This window comes from Nerophis ophidion, linkage group LG04 (genome assembly GCF_033978795.1).
Source record: "Nerophis ophidion isolate RoL-2023_Sa linkage group LG04, RoL_Noph_v1.0, whole genome shotgun sequence".
In the NCBI taxonomy this organism is placed as follows: Eukaryota; Metazoa; Chordata; class Actinopteri; order Syngnathiformes; family Syngnathidae; genus Nerophis; species Nerophis ophidion.
In genome coordinates, this window is record NC_084614.1 from 27248425 (window position 1) to 27265476 (window position 17052).

General features: G+C 38.6%; 1 protein-coding gene across 1 annotated transcript in view; it reads right to left on the reverse strand.

Annotated features, from left to right (window-relative positions):
- Positions 1-448: 448 nt before the first annotated feature.
- Positions 449-17052, reverse strand: part of LOC133551237 (cell adhesion molecule DSCAML1-like) — a 123904-nt gene continuing 107300 nt past the window's right edge. Inside the window, exons 29-33 of the mRNA XM_061897735.1 lie at positions 15232-15350; positions 13005-13157; positions 12704-12904; positions 12169-12480; positions 449-3071 (exon numbers count right to left, since the gene is read on the reverse strand). Of these exons, the coding sequence (XP_061753719.1) occupies positions 2644-3071; positions 12169-12480; positions 12704-12904; positions 13005-13157; positions 15232-15350 (1213 nt within the window). The 3' untranslated portion in view covers positions 449-2643. The remainder of the gene's footprint in view (positions 3072-12168; positions 12481-12703; positions 12905-13004; positions 13158-15231; positions 15351-17052) is intronic.

Here is a 17052-nt window from a genome sequence, read left to right on the forward strand (position 1 = left end):
TTACTTAATTTAGATAAGTACTTGTTTAATTTTGTCCCATTTAGACCTCCATACAGTGCATATTTGCTCATATAAGGAGTTCAAGGAGTCAAATTATTGTACAATAAACATTTTTGGCAAATGATTCTGCAAAGAGGGGAATCATCTACAAACGCTGGTCCAATATGTGCACCATTAAAGATTTAGATAGATAGATAGATAAATAGATAGATACATAGATAGATAGATAGATAGGTAGATGGATAGATGGATAGAAAAATAGATAGATAGATAGATAGATAGTACTTCATTGATTCATTCAGGAGTGTTCCCTCAGGAAAAATAAAAAGGGTGCCCTCTTGTAGGCGGATACGAAGTGTGGGTGGACAACTTCCTGCTCTGTAAAAAAAATAAATTTGAAAAGAAAAAATGCTTATCAGAAACTATTACATAACATTTACTCAACAGTAGTGAAATCCATCAATTGCATGCATTTTGTTTTATTTCCCGTATTTTTATGTAAAAAAAAAAAAAGCCTTGATGACGTGTGTGAAACACAGAGAAACCATGACGTATGAAAGATAGCTTTATTGCACAAGGTGTTAGAATGATTTTTTTAGTTTTTGCTTTCTTTTCATAGAAAATGTATTTTTGAACACAAGCAATTTCTATAACAAGCAACTCAAACAAATGTTTGGGATACCCTCAGCTTTTTTTTTTTTTTTTTGTAGCTTTTGGATTTTCATACATATTTTTCCTTCAAATATTTTTCCCTTTTAGCAAGCATGCAATGACTTTTTAGAGGATCGACAAAAATAAAAATTCGAATTAATGGGACAAATGTCAACATCAGAAAGATCTTCAGAAAATAACGTAAAACCAAAATCAACGAAATAGTATCAAAATAAAGGGAGAGAAAAGTGTTTTGCCCATTCAGCAGTAAAATACTGTATTGTTGATAACGATTTCTTGGGGGATTCAATGCGATGTGTCCCTTGAAGCATTCTGACGAAAATAGCTCTTCATACAAAAACTGTTTTATGTACAAGGCTTGATCTATAAACAACACTGACAAAGGTAGCCATTCTGCTTGTAGTATGTTTGGGCTAAGAATATTTGTAACCTAAGGAGGGGGGTCGGGGGGGGGGGGGGGGGGGGATGAGCACAGGAGCCTGAATGTGTCACTTTTACATTCCCACTCCAGTATGTATATATACATAATATAATATTAGTTTGTGTCACCAAAAGAGCTACAAGTCCCTGATTTGGTTTGGCTGAACTGGTTGAAGCCACAGGCCACATACTTGACTTTAGTCTACAACCTACGCTTCCAATAAAAAAAGAAGAAATGAAAAACCGACAAACAGCATCCCATAAACAATATAACAAATAAATATAAAGCACAAAACGCTAGAGTAGAGATGCTTGAGAGAAACATCCCAGTAGTGACATTTACAGTACTTAAGACAGGACACAACAACCATATTCGTTGATCACTTTCACAACTTAAATCCCTGACATTAAAATGTTTCGCCTCATTCTCATCATTCCTGGGAGCTTTTGGTCGTCATGACGATGAATCTGCGGCTACAAATCAGCTAGTGGGTGTGGCCACTTTGCACAATTAGATAGCCACTGGCTAAATATTTGATTTATTCATGAAATGCACTCAAAGGACGGAGGTACCATTCATTCAATATATGATAAGAATATCTTGCTAACTTTAACACTTCTTAGTCATCCCAAGCATCCACACTTTCTTCTAATAAATGTCTTTATTTCGTATTGATTGAGCGATTGTCTCGTTCTTCTTAAATTTGTCATTAAATTTCTTTAAATACGACACAAAGCATTTATGCTTTGTCATCATTAGAAGTCAATAAACCTACATAGAAATATAAATGTGCATTCTTTATAATAGCTATTTGCAATGTGGGGGGTGGGAAATTGCAGATGCTTTGTTAATTTCTTATATTTTTTTGAGGAAGTTTGCCAAATGTGATTAGAAGACACACATAGGGTAAAATATACAATAAGAATAAAGAACTGAAGCCCTCTAAATTGTCAGTAATACTCAAACTAAATTAGGGAAGGGATTCATATGGCCCCATTCCTGAGTGGATCTCGCGTGAGAGTAAGGGGGGTGTAAATAATTACAATGCAGTGTGCTGAAAATGATGGAAAGCGCCACTCTACATAGCAACTGATGCTGTGGTCAAAGTGGGATTTGCCAAAAATCACATTTTAAGGTGTTGAACACTTTACTGCCATCTGGCGGCCAAAGTGAGTAGTGCACCCCCAATTTGTCACGTTTCATGTGTCAGGTAAACCGCCACGAGTGAAGCCATATGAATCCCTCTCCTACTGTATGAAGGACAGTGTGTGCATATGAGAGGTGAGGGCATCTGTGGACCTCATAGAGCTTTTTGCTCCACACGTATGATCAATAAATTGCTCTGGGCGGAGCTGAGCACCAGCCGGCTGGAACTGTTAGTTGGAGTTAGTAGTTCTTTAAGAGTCCCGTGTGAGGATTAAAAAGCAAAAGTTAGCTGGGTCTCTGTGGTGGAGGACACCTATGGAGAGGGCAGCGGGCAGCTCACCTTCAGCTGGGTACAAAAGGTGCCCTTTGAAGGTACCAAAGTGGCGGGAATGGCACTGACTGGACTAGACCAGCGTGTACGACTTGGAGTAAGCGCCCACGCTCTGTTTCTGCAGCCGGCCCAGAGCGGAGGAGCTGCTCTCCAGCAGCGAGTCTCTGGAGCCGCCCATCTTGTTGCCGCTGTTGCTGCCCGTGCTGGACGTGGAGGCGGTTGCCGCCACGTTGGAGCCGGGCATAGTGAGAGTCCTCTGAGGCAAGGTGGCCGTGCCCGAGCTGGCGCCCAAACTGCCCAGTCCAGAGTGGCCCAGCGTCAGGGCCTGCTGCTTGGCAGAGTCTAGAGTCTTGTGGCGGCCCTGCGTGTGATACGCACGCTGCGCCAGGCTGCGGATGGACGCCTCCCGCGGCGGCACGGCCGGGCACGGATCGTGCAGCTCGCCCTGCTTGCGGAAGAATGGGTCTGTCTTCATGTAAAGGGGTAGGTTGCAGAATTCACCTGAGGAGAGCACAAGTGGAGTTGAAAAACTGACATGTTTTTCAGTTGCAGATTTCTACCTAAACTCGTCTACAAAGTGTCAAATGCAAAACCACACAATCATAAAGTTGCTACTGTATTGAAAATATATTTTTTCTGCACACCTAAACAAGGCTGGTTGACTTATATTCAGGGTCTAAACCAGGGGTCTGCAACTCATCGTTTATGCCTTTCCGATTAGCTCGCCAGACAGTTCCAGAGATGTAATGCATTATCGTGCACCACTATCTATCCTTTCACATTAGAATCGATACGCGTATCCTGTTGCCAGGGAATCGATACTCAACATTACCAATTTTTTGTATTTTTGTGTGTGTTCAAATGTCTTAATAAATGTCAACTGTTTAAAAGAAAGCTATTTTTTATTTAACATTTAACACTGAGTTATGCTGTCTAGGTGTTGTTTTTTTACACCTCTGTGTCTCATTTGCAAGTATTATATAGTATACTTTGTATGCAGTTGCAATTCCAAGACATTAACAGTAGTGTATAGACTACATCAGAGCTGTAGGGCTGCATATATATATGTGTGTGTGGGTGTGTGTGTGTATGTGTGTGTATACATATATATATATATATATATATATATATATATATATATATATATATATATATATATATATATATATATATATATATATATATATATATATATATATATATATATATATACATATATATAAATGTGACAAATATATATTGAATAAAATGGATATATAAATAATATAATTGGATATTAAGAGGATGTAAAAGTTTGACTTCTACCTTGTTTGCTTCTGTGACGACCTTCTTAAAGTTTTGTAATCGATCAAAAATATCAAGCAGCTAAAATGCACCAAATTTGGATACGTGTGGAGAGAGTGTTTAAATGTTTTTCCATCATGCACTCTTAATAGATTTAAATAGGTGTAGTTTAGGTTTTTTTTCCTAGTGTTTGGATGTTTTAAAAAAGATTCACAATGTTCAGTGAGCAGTTTGTGTTATGTGTGACCATGTATTTGGCCTTTAGGTTAGTTGCATTTTTTATTTTTGCACCATTAATAGGGATGTTTGTTTGGATTGTGTCATATATGCTATTATCCAAAATATTTGCGAGGGTCATTGATCTGTTTTACTAACATCGAACAAGAGATGGCAGCAAAAAATGTAGCATTCGTAGACCACTTGGTATTTATGATAAATTTGAAAGCACTCCCAATGCTTTGTTGAACTCATGAGGTCGCACGGGCCAAATTTAAAGGGCTGGCGGCCCACAGGCTGTAGTTTGGACATCCCTGGACTACATTGTGTTGCCTTAAGACTGTAATATACTCTCGCATCACGTAGCTCTGCGTTCTGTGGCAACGGTGACGTGAACCTAGGATTTTTAGGAGGTGCACTTAGGCTACGCATGACGCCACACAGGGGGACGGCGTCGTCTACGTAAGATCACGACGCGAGAGTATACACCAGGCTTAGACAAAAGTAGCCTTTGCACTCACGCTGAATGCACTGGTCTTTTTGTTGTTGTTGTGCCCTACAAAATGTTTATACTGTAAGGATGATATTCATTACTTTGATTGTACCATGCATCGTAGTTGTAGTTTTCTTTACCAAAGTTGGATGTGTTGAAATCGCCATGTAAAATTACTAATGCTAATTGGTAGCATGTCCCTGGGAAATCCAATTTAAATTAGCATTGGGCTAGCTGATAAAAAAAAAAATGGGAGCCTTACTGGACTTTTGAGAGCTTTCTTCTTGCTTTGTTGTTATGGGAAATTGGAACATTATCTGGATGTAGTTCAGCGTGAGTGCGTGTCTGCTGGTTTCCCGGCCAAGTGCTGGAACCGTTGCCAAGGCTGCAACCGGAGGGGACGTCACGTGCAACAACGGTATTGAAATATGGTGATATTATAATATTGATTTTACGTGAATCGGTACCCTGTAGTACCAACAGATTTTTGTCAGTACCTACAAACCCTGTTTCCATATAAGTTGGGAAATTGTGTTAGATGTAAATACAAACAGAATACAATGATTTGCAAATCATTTCAACCCATATTCAGTTGAATATGCTACAAAAACAACATATTTGATGTTCAAACTGATAAACATTTTTTTTTTGCAAATAATCATTTGCAACACGTGACAAAGAAGTTGGGAAAGGAGGCAATAAAAAACTGATAAAGTTGAGAAATGCTCATCAAACACTTATTTGGAACATCCCACAGGTGTGCAGGCTAATTGGGAAAAGGTGGGTGCCATGATTGGGTATAAAAACAGCTTCCCAAAAAATGCTCAGTCTTTCACAAGAAAGGATGGGGCGAGGTACACCCCTTTGTCCACAACTGCTTGAGCAAATAGTCAAATAGTTTAAGAACAATATTTCTCAAAGTGCAATTGCAAAAAATATAGGGATTTCAACATCTACGGTCCATAATATCATCAAAAGGTTCAGACAATCTGGAGAAATCACTCCACGCAAGCGGCATGGCCGGAAACGAACATTGAATGACCAAGACCTTCGATTCCCCAGACAGCACTGTATCAAAAACCGACATCAATCTCTAAAGGATATCACCACATGGGCTCAGGAACACTTCAGAAAACCAATGTTACTAAATACAGTTTGTCGCTACATCTGTAAGTGCAAGTGAAAGCTCTACTATGCAAAGCGAAAGCCATTCATCAACAACATCCAGAAACACCGCCGGCTTCTCTGGGCCCGAAATCATCTAAGATGGACTAATGCAAAGTGGAAATGTGTTCTGTGGTCTAACGAGTCCACATTTCAAATTGTTTTTGGAAATATTCGACATTGTGTCATCCGGACCAAAGGGGAAGTACCGTAAACCATCCAGACTGTTATCGACGCAAAGTTCAAAAGCCAGCATCTGTGATGGTATGGGGGTGTATTAGTGCCCAAGGCATGGGTAACTTACACATCTGTGAAGGCACCATTAATGCTGAAAGGTACATACAGGTTTTGGAACAACATATGCTGCCATCTAAGCGCCGTCTTTTTCATGGACGCCCCGGCTTATTTCAGCAAGACAATGCCAAGCCACATTTAGCACGTGTTACAACAGCGTGGATTCGTAAAAAAAGAGTGCGGGTACTTTCCTGGCCCGCCTGCAGTCCAGACCTGTCTCCCATTGAAAATGTGTGGCGCATTATGAAGCGTAAAATACGACAGTGGAGACCGCGGACTGTTGAAAGACTGAAGCTCTACATAAAACAAGAATGGGAAAGAATTCCACTTTCAAAGCTTCAACAATTAGTTTCCTCAGTTCCCAAACGTTTATTGAGTGTTGTTAAAAGAAAAGGTGATGTAACACAGTGGTGTACATGCCCTTTCCCAACTACTTTGGCATGTGTTGAGGCCATGAAATTCTAAGTTAATTATTATTTGCAAAAAAAAATAAAAAATCAAGTTTAAGAGTTTGAACATCAAATATCTTGTCTTTGTAGTGCATTCAATTGAATATGGGTTGAAAAGGATTTGCAAATCATTGTAATCCGTTTATACTTACATCTAACACAATTTCCCAACTCATATGGAAACGGGGTTTGTAAATACTGAATTCAGTACCTTACTAACACAGCTGCTACACGCTGGCCGAACAATAAGGTTTTTTGAACGGCTCTTGTACTTGAACAAGTACTAACTCACACTCTAGTACAGTGGTTCTTAACCTGGGTTCAATCAAACCCTAGGGGTTCGGTGAGTTGGCCTCAGGGGTTCGGCGGAGGTCAAAACACACCCTACTCATCATGTCAATATAAACTTCGGCGTATTACGGATACGGCAACAGCAGAAGTCACACTGATTTGCAGGTGTGTAATTTTTGTGAGTTTATGCACTGTGTTGGTTTTGTTTTTTGAACTAGGTGATGTTCATGCACGGTTCATTTTGTGACCAGTAAAAAAACATGGTAACACTTAAGTATGGGGAACATATTCACCATTAATTAGTTAACATACAAATTAGTAACATATTGGCTCTTAACTACTCATCATTAAGTACTTATTAATGCCCTATTCGGCATGGACTCATTATAACCCTAACCCTCTAAACCTGGCCCTAACCCTCTAACCCTAACCCTAACCAAATAACTGTAAATTAAGTCTGTGTTACTTAGAATATGTTGTCCATACTAAAGTGTTACCAAAAACACATAACTTTGTCTCGAATTTGAAAAAAAAAAATGTCACTAAGAAGGGTTCGATGAATGCGCGTATGAAAATAAAGGGGTTCGGTACCTCCAACAAGGTTAAGAACCACTGCTCTAGTATAAGATAGTAACTGGGAATCTGTTCTCATATTTCACTAGATGGCTGCACAAAAAGCCGTTCACTCGTGAATGGTACATCTTTAAAACCACACAGATGAACTCAAGGTAGCAACGGCGAGCGGGAATAGTCTCTGGAGTTACAACCAACATTTTCAGGATTCAAGTACTGCCATTACAGTACTTATTGTCAATGATGTAAAATAAAGTACATTATGTTCATCATATCAAGTTATGAATGAATTTTGATCTCCACACTGCGCGGCGGTAAAACCCTGTGTGTATACTGTGTGTACGTGTGTGTGTCTGCATAAGAGCGTCTAACTTTTTCGCTTGTGGTATGCATTTGTATACCTCAGATTCACGTTTGTTTAATTTTCCCTTTTGATTTGGTAACAAATTAACATGCAGACTTAAATTATAGCGATCACAGGTAGATAAAAAGTAAAGCTCAAATTTCGCTTGTTCAAACAGAAGAATTGCAGCATTTGGATTATTACTTATCTACATATCAGTGTGAAGTAAAAAAAAATTAAAATATGAGTGTGTGAATTTTTTATTTTTTTTTACCTGGAATTATTTTGGCATGTCCTGTCATGTTTTATGGTTTAAACGGCCATATATATGTGTGCTTATTAATCTGTAGGAGTGTGCAACATTAATCATTGTAAATATTTCAAGTCAATTGCGAATTAAACATACATTTCAACACTTCTTATATGCAAAACTCTACAGGTGTTAAAATGCCATAGAGATGGGATAAATAACAAAACATAGGCTTTTGGAGCTTTTAAGTCAATTGTCAAACAATATGTAACAGCATATAGTAATATTTAATGTAACTTCCTTAATACTGAAATTAGGAGGGTGAGTTATGTATCAAATTAAGAGTCTTGTGATGCTCTATCTGAAAAGGAAGATTATATTCATGATATTACACATCTAAAAATGTTGTAGATATAAGGTGCGATGTATAATAATGTACCCATAAGAAGCAGAAAACGTAATATTTTCATGATGGATTAGGAGACAGAATTTTGTTTCACAACTGTAAACAAGTGTGTTTGTCTGATCTGCAGCTTGTTATTCAGTAAAATATAACTGGCTGCTGGCTCTCTGCCACACATAAATCCTCATGGAGATACGCGGGTGTTAAGATGGTGTTTTTGTTTAGTTTTTTTTGTTTTTTTGTGCAATCGTATGTGCGCAACGTGGATTAGTTATTGCAAATTTTTCGGTTTTTCAACTTTTGTAGCTGTATGTAGCTCCTCTAAAGTGGCAGCTTGTTGCATCAGCCCTGTGCTCCTTCAATGTATTTTATGTCCTTTGTGGTCTTTAATGTTTCCTTCGTTTCATACCATGATGGCGCCATGAATGGCAGCCATGGTACAGCGTTCTCTCGTCGTCGTTGCATTTTTCCTTGTTTCTCGCATCAAACTAAGAGAGCGCAGTACCAAGTCAAAGTGGGTCACATACTTGGCCAATGAAGATGATTCCTATCCTGAACATGGTTCTGATCATATAACAGCATTTATATTTTCAATATATCCTCAACAGGGACAAGCGGTAGTAAATGGATGGTTGGATGGATTATGAGATAAAGGAGAAATAAATGTATCCTGAAATAATTGCAAATGAGCAAAATTGTTTTCTTTTTTTTTTTTTTAAGTTTAATATAAAAGGTGAGTAGTGAGCAATGAGCAACATATTGCTCTTTTTCTGAAAAAACAAGTTTAAGTTGTTTGGGTGGAAAAGAGCTAAAAAATAACTGTTATGAAAAATTAGCAATATTTGTTCTTTTTTATTTTGTAAAAGTAGCTCTCGCAAGAAAAAAGGTTTGAGACGTCTGCTCTGAATTTGTATGCAAACCAATAGGCAGCGCAAAATGACTTCTCCACTAAGTGAGTCAAAGGTTTTCTTCCTGTCACACACCAGTGACCTGGGAATATGTGCAGTAGCTGTGACACAAAGACACACTCAAAAAGGTTTAAACAAGTTGGCAAACAAAAGAGTTACAATGCTACTTTAAAGATGATGATTGAAGCAGAGTCCTCTAATGAGCATTTAGGAGCTTGCTAAAGTCAGTGGTTATTTCACTGATGTTGAAAAAAAGATTTATTTTGTCTTTGATTTTGTCCTAGGTTTTTTTGAATTTTTTTTTTATAGGTCTTAAAAAGAAGAGCCAATACTTTATATTCATGATTCAATATTTTCACAAATGTGGATTTTTGGTGAAAAATATTAAAAAAACAAACATTTTTACTGAATTAAAAGAAAAACAGTTCTATGTAATTATATTGTTTTCTTCGAACGCATCCAAACTGATAATTAAATATTGACTTTTATGGAAGGGTTATTGTAGCAAAAACTATTTGCAAATGCGTATCTCAGTCTGTGCTTGTATAATTAAATTCACATGTGCGTGTACTAAATTGTGTGTCTGTATCTCAATCTGTGTGTGTAATCAGATCCGCGTGTGCGTGTTTAAATTTGTTACAGTAAACTCTCTCGGTCACTTGCTGGAAGTAAAAGTTCATGTTTTAGCAGTAACTTTGTTGTCAGAAGTAATTATGTCCTCTTTAAATAAGTTATCACTATCAGTAATGTTATCTGTGAACAAGTTAGGTTTTCTCAGTGTGTGTGACACAGAGTCTAATGTATGAGGGGCCGTTAGGGACATTATTCAGAATTACCTCTTTCATACACTACTGAAATGCTCTCACATAAACAGCTGAAATGTTTTTCTCTCACACACACTACTGAAACACTCTTAAACACGCTACTGAAATGCTCTCACATAAACAACTGAAATGTTTTTCTCTCGCACACACTACTGAAACACTCTTATACACACTACTGAAATGCTCTCACATCCACTACTGAAATGCTCTCACATACACTACTGAAATGCTCTCACATCCACTACTGAAATGCTCTCACATACACTACTGAAATGCTCTTACATACACTACTGAAATGCTCTCACATAAACAACTAAAATGCTCTCACATAAACAACTAAAATGTTTTACTCTCACGAACACACACACACACCACTTGCATGTGAGAGACAACAATTTTAGTAGTATGTGTGCAAGGATTTCAGTTATATGTATGAGAGCATCTTACCAGTGTATGTGAGAACATCTTACCAGTGTATATGAGAGCATCTTACTAGTGTGTATGATCGACATTGTATTCCGGTTCCGGTCACCAATAATGCCAGCCCCTTTTCAGTTTTTTTTTTTTTTTTTTTAAAGCCAAGTTGTTTGTGAACAAAATGTCTGCCTAACTGCCGACAAGTAGCTTAACTGAGGCAGGAGCTCTACTTCATATCATTAGGGCTTCAGCGGAGAATATAAGAACATTTTGAATGCAACAAGGGTCGGGCTGCCGTCGTGAGTTGCACCTGCGTGCCGCGACACCTAAGCTGCCACACAGCGGTGCTTTGTCCTTCCGACAGCCAAGCAGCCTGGAGCACTCGTTCCGTTGCGATAGTGCACGGCAGCATTATCAAGCACAATGTTCTGGCTCATGGACATAGGGGCAAGAGGAGGAAAAGGTAATTAGACATTATTTATTTCTAAATGACTGTTGAATCCCACGAAATGTAAGGCAACATGGCATTGTAGCCATTAAGCAGTTAGCCTTGTGTGCCTCCACTACAAACAAGTTAGCAACTAGTGTTTCTGCGGCTACTAAGAGTCTGACATCTATTGCAAACTTGCCATTTGTCTCGGAGGAAACGGAAAAAGTACACTGTCAAATCAGCTAATAATGTTTGCAGAGTTGTTGCTATGGTAACATGTCGAAATGTGAGTCACTACGTGGTACATCAGTACCTGATCGAATAGTAATAATAGATTAGATTTATTTAGTGCTTGTCTTTGGACTATATAAGGGGTCCCCAAACTACGGTCCGCGGGCCGGTTACGGCCCTCCAACGTCCAACATCCGGCCCGCTGGAATTATTATTTTTTGTATTATTATTTTAAATCTGTGTTTTCTAATCGATTTTTTGATGTCCCCTAGCCGCTCAAGCAAATCATATTGTATAAAAATACATTTTCCCGTATGACTTATATTTTCTTGGCTGTTTTCGTGTGATCTGATTGTTAAATTCTTATTTATATATATGTATATATATATATATATATATATATATATATATTACATTTTTACACCTCTATCAGACAGCCACATTATATATACAGTATATATATATATATACAAAAAAATATATATATATATATATATATGAATATATATATATAATTTGTATATATATATTTTTTTTTACATACACAAATGGTATTACAAATTAAAAACTTGCACACGTGGATTTGATTATACACACACAGATTGAAATGCAGACACACACGTTAGTACACGGACACTTGAATCAGATTAGAGATGCAAGGATTGAGATACGCATTTGCAAATAGTTTTGCTACAATAATACTTCCATAGACCATTATTGCAAATGTGGATTGGGTACCAGGGAAGAAAGTCAAGCTAGGAGGTGGGTTTTCATGGGAAGTGGAGGTGAACCCGGCGTGGTAATGGTGGTGCCTTTATACAACAGCATAATCTAAGCTTGATTACAGTGACACAAATAAGACATTCTAATTTTACTTGTAATTATTTGCTGTTTGCGGTTGGTCTCAGAACCTAACCCCAGTGAATAGCGGGGATCTACTGTCTCTCGTCATCCAATGAGCAAAACGACAGCTTATCCTGATAGGTTAACAAGCAGGAAGTGCAAGTCTAAGCATGATTATTACTTACTTTTGTTTGCGCGGTGAGGAATAGGCACAGCCACGTTTTTACCGCGGTCGTAGTCCTGCGGTTTAGGCGGTGAAGCTGTGAAGCGGCAGATGCCAGGCTCAGACGGTGTGCTGAGGGAGGTCATGCTGTCTGCCGGGTCGTTGGTGCCTGTGGTCATTTGGTCGGAGGAGCTATCAGAGATGAAACACTCCGTGATGGTAAACTTGGCATGCTGCAGGTGCTCCTCCAGCTTGGCGTGCTCGTACGCCCTCGCCAGCTCCTCGTAAGTGGATGAGGCACTCTCTGTGGACACCATGCTGTTGCGACCCTTATCTGTTAACACACAAAAAAGTGCATCACGTCAAGTTATGAAACTTGTGCGCCGCGTTGCGTTCAAATTGAGTCCATGGGCCCAGGGAAAACTTAACATAAGGGAGAGCACTGGGGAATAGAGTTTTGGGGGCCCCCAGAAAACTTAAGCCCCCCCGATAGGTGGGACCCCTGGGCTTCAGCCCAGGTAAGGCAGTGTTTTAAGGCGGCCTTGCATGTTCCTCACCTGTGTCTTGGGAGAGGCTGGCGCTGTAGCTGTCGCTCTCAGTGGCAGTGATGCCGTGAGAGCCCATAGTCCGCCAATCTGAGGTCAGAGTTCGTGCGGAGGCTGTGGACTGGCTCTGACTGGGCCTACTAAGGGTCCACTGACTTGAGTATCGGTTTCTGGAGCTGTGTGCTGACTTGATGCTCTTCCTGGACACAGGGTCTGAGAGAAAGTCCGGAAGCTCAGAGAACAGCTCGGTATGTGTTTTAAATTTTTTAGCGTGTATCTTTTGAAGGATGCGCGTGACACCATCATAACTTACTTGTGCCAGGACGGATGTCCGACATGTCAATCAAAGGTCCGGAATTCTGGATTAGGGCTTGATGATGAAGAGACACACCTGTGCAGAAGTTCTGTGGATTCACTGATTGGCTGAACTCTGTGTCTGTCACTGGCACTGCTGCCTTGTCTTCTCCTGTTACAGACAGACCATGACAACATGTGATGGTTAGATTCATGTAGAGGCTTGTACAACGGGTCTGCTTAAGGACCAAACCATCAAATCCATTGTGATCTTATTACAAAAAACAGACATATCAAGTCTATTTTGACATACTTCCTATATGCTACATGTATTATTAACAACAGAAACATAACTACTGTCTTTTTACACAGTATGTTCAGTGCAAATTGACCTCTAAAATAAAAGCACTGCAGTATTAACCTGGATTCATATTTGATCAACAGCTACACAGGTCACACTGAGGGTGGCCGTAAAAAAAACTTTAACATTGTTATAAATATGTGCCAGACTGTGAACCCACACCAAACAAGAATGACAAACACATTTCAGGAGAACATCCGCACCGTAATACAACATAAACACAACAGAACAAATACCCAGAATCACAATATACACCCCCCCGCTAACACCAACCCCCCACTCTCCCTACTTGCGTCGGTTGAGGTGGTGTATATTGTAGCCCGGGAGAGTTAGGGCTGCAAGGTGTTCTGGGTATTTGTTCTCTTGTGTTTAAATTGTGTTATGGTGCAGATGTTCTCCCAAAATGTGTTTGTCATTCTTGTTCGGTATGGGTTTACCGTTTGGCGCATATTTGTAACCGCGTTAAAGTTGTTTGTAAGGCCACCCTCAGTGTGACCTGTATGGCTGTTGAATAAGTACGTCTTGCAGCCACTGACGTTGTTCTGCACAAGTCTCGCACAACATGATATAGCGCTGTCACTTTGGTTGTGTGATGTAAAAGCGTGCGCAATGACGAGTTGTAGGGCAGTAGTCCTCTTATTGATAGTACGCGAAGGTATGCCAAGGGTCAAGTGAGATTTATCAAAAATATTCTAAAGATTAGCAGTCATACATAAATACTTAATAAACATATCTGTTGGATAACAGCAATGCAATATTCAGTGTTGACAGCTAGATTTTTTGTGGACATGTTCCATAAATATTGATGTTAAACGATTTCTTTTTTTGTGAAGAATTGTTTAGAATTAAGTGCATGAATCCAGATGGATCTCTATTACAATCCCCAAAGAGGGCACTTTAGGTTGATGATTACTTCTATGTGTAGAAATCTAGATTTATAATTGAATTACTTGTTTATTTTTCAACAAGTTTTTTAGTTATTTTTATATGTTTTTTTCGAAATAGTTCAAGAAAGACCACTACAAATGAGCAATATTTTGCACTGTTATACAATTTAATAAATCAGAAACTGATGACATAGTGCTGTATTTTACTTCTTTATCTCTTTTTTTCAACCAAAAATGCTTTCCTCTAATTAGGGCGTACTTGAATTAAAAGAATGTTCACAGGGGGTACATCACTGAAAAAAGGTTGAGAACCACCGTTGTAGCCAGATAAAGGCAGTGCAGTCACGGCAGCCCTTAATAAAGTCGGCCAGGTGAAAATTGGGACAAATTCGGGCAAATGGTTGCACCGGTAAATTGTCGGGAGGTGCACTGCCATTCAGGAGTCTCCCTGAAAAATCGTGAGGGTTGGCTTCCCCGCCCTATACAAGGTATCATTTTTCCATTTAAAGCAATATGCTGTAAAATGTAAAACCGTAAATTTCTGGCGAATGAGTTGCTAGTTTTGTACTGCAAAATCTGCAGAATTTTTTTTTACAGTGTACTGCATATAAAACTATATATAATAATTAAATGCATAGGCAATTGTCCAACAATATTATTAGGCAAGTTCTAATGCATTTATACTCATAAATTATTCACTATTACATGTGGTCTTCTGGGGGCAGTCATAACTGTAATGTGGCCCCCAAAGAAAGATGAGCAAGAAGATGGGCAAGCAATGGCTAGTTTCAATGTCCATTATGTCGAAAACAGCTCATGTTCATGTTAGTCAGGCAGTCCGACGGCGTCGTCGTAAACAAGGTAAAAATTATTTAGTACTATATTTTCTCAAGCCCAACCATTGTTTCCGGGGTGGTACTCATCTTCTTGTGTTCCCATGACACTGTGTAGAATTCTAATGATGTCAATGGATGATCGCCTTTGTGTCAAGTACGCACCGATCTGTTTGATGCCTTCCTTGTCTTCAATTAGCAGCTGAACTCGAGGGATGTCGATGTGTAGCCTCGGACCCTGAGGTGGACCTTTCACAGGCGTGTCGATGCTGCGATTGTTCTTGCTGCGCACACAAACACAAGTGGTTTATCAATTGATGTATTTATCCATGCTTCTTTAATCTAGAAAGTAATATTCTTAAAAATTAGGGACTGTCAAAAAATTAAGATATTTAATCGCAATTAACAGCTTTGTCCGCTATTAACAAATCGTTTTTTAAAATCTTTATTAGGTGTACCTTAGACAAAAGTTTTCAACACTATCAACATGGGACTGGACAATTTTTCGGCTGAATGCAAATGTTTGTGAACTGAAACATAACGGATTTTTAAAAAGCCCAACACAAAATGCACATAATCACTCTTTCCATGCCTCAGACCTGCGCGTTTGACAATATTAACCAATATATTTTATTAGAATAATGCAATAGTCAATGGTGTTAAGTCGGATTGCAATTCTTTGTACTTTGCTAAAATATAATTTTCAATTTAAATTACTTTTTCTTCACCATGCATATTTATTGAAATATCAATCAATAAATCTAAATTTTATTTATACAGCAATTTTCATACATATAAAATGTAGCACAAAGTGCTATACATTCAAAAACATTTAAAAAACAAATAATTCCAGGCTTATTCATTCAGTCCTCCCCCCAACCCCCATTTCCCTTCATGACCCACATACACGCATAATAAAAGTCATGTGAGGACATATCTGGCTGAGCAAGTAAGAACCAGGTGAGAAAACACAGCCGAGTGCCCCAGGAGCTGCATGATGACGGGCCACAACCGCAATGACTCTGACCTAGGGCACAGAGCGAGGAACTCATGAGCCAGAGCCACAGCAGCCGTGGCACATCAAAGCCCCCGGTGCAGAAGGCACCCGCTGAAGAAACGCTGGAAATAACTCAAATATAACAGGATAAGATAAAATAACTAATAGTATATGTCCTGCAAAATAATTTGTAAAATGTATCAATATTGCATAAATATGTGAGTAAAAAATAGATAAAATTAAATCAATTGATGTGGTATATAAAAGTTAATAAATACTAGATAAACAAGGGGTTAATAATATAATGCAATTATTAGATGAATAAGAAAATTAATACAACGGGTTAAAAAGGTAGGTCTTGATCTTGTTTTTAAAAATTGTAACATTCTCAGCAGCCCTGAAGACCTACAACAGGCTGTTTCACAAATGGGGGGCATAATTTTGGAAAGACATGAGAATCAATACAGTTCTCATGTATGAAATTATTAACACATGAGAACTGTATTGATTGTGTATCTATTGAATTTGTTTGTGTTACTAATAGAGCACAGGAAGGAAACAAACATGTGTGTAGGAAATACTATGGAATGGGAAAAGGGTAGGCTTCAATAAGCTGTGTTTTATTCCCACTCCTTTTCAGACATGTGACTGTATGCATGTTTGAATTCAATTGAAGCCATAACCATGAGTTTAAACCTGAGAAATTAATGATTTCCTTACACCTCACTGCACCTGTATTGTAAAAAGAATCATCTGTAAGACTTTAAATTTGGTACCTCATTTACTAAGATCCAAATACCTCATGCTAAACAGCGCGTGCAATCTATTAAATAGTGTGTATTATAAGTGGGTGTGTTGCATGTGATCTACTAACACTCGGTGTGCAATTAAAAAGTAGTTCTGACTGCCTTATTTAAATAAGATTTTTGCGTGTACTAAACAGTTTATTCCTATCACACTCATTTACTGCACATTCTTGTATCATGCTC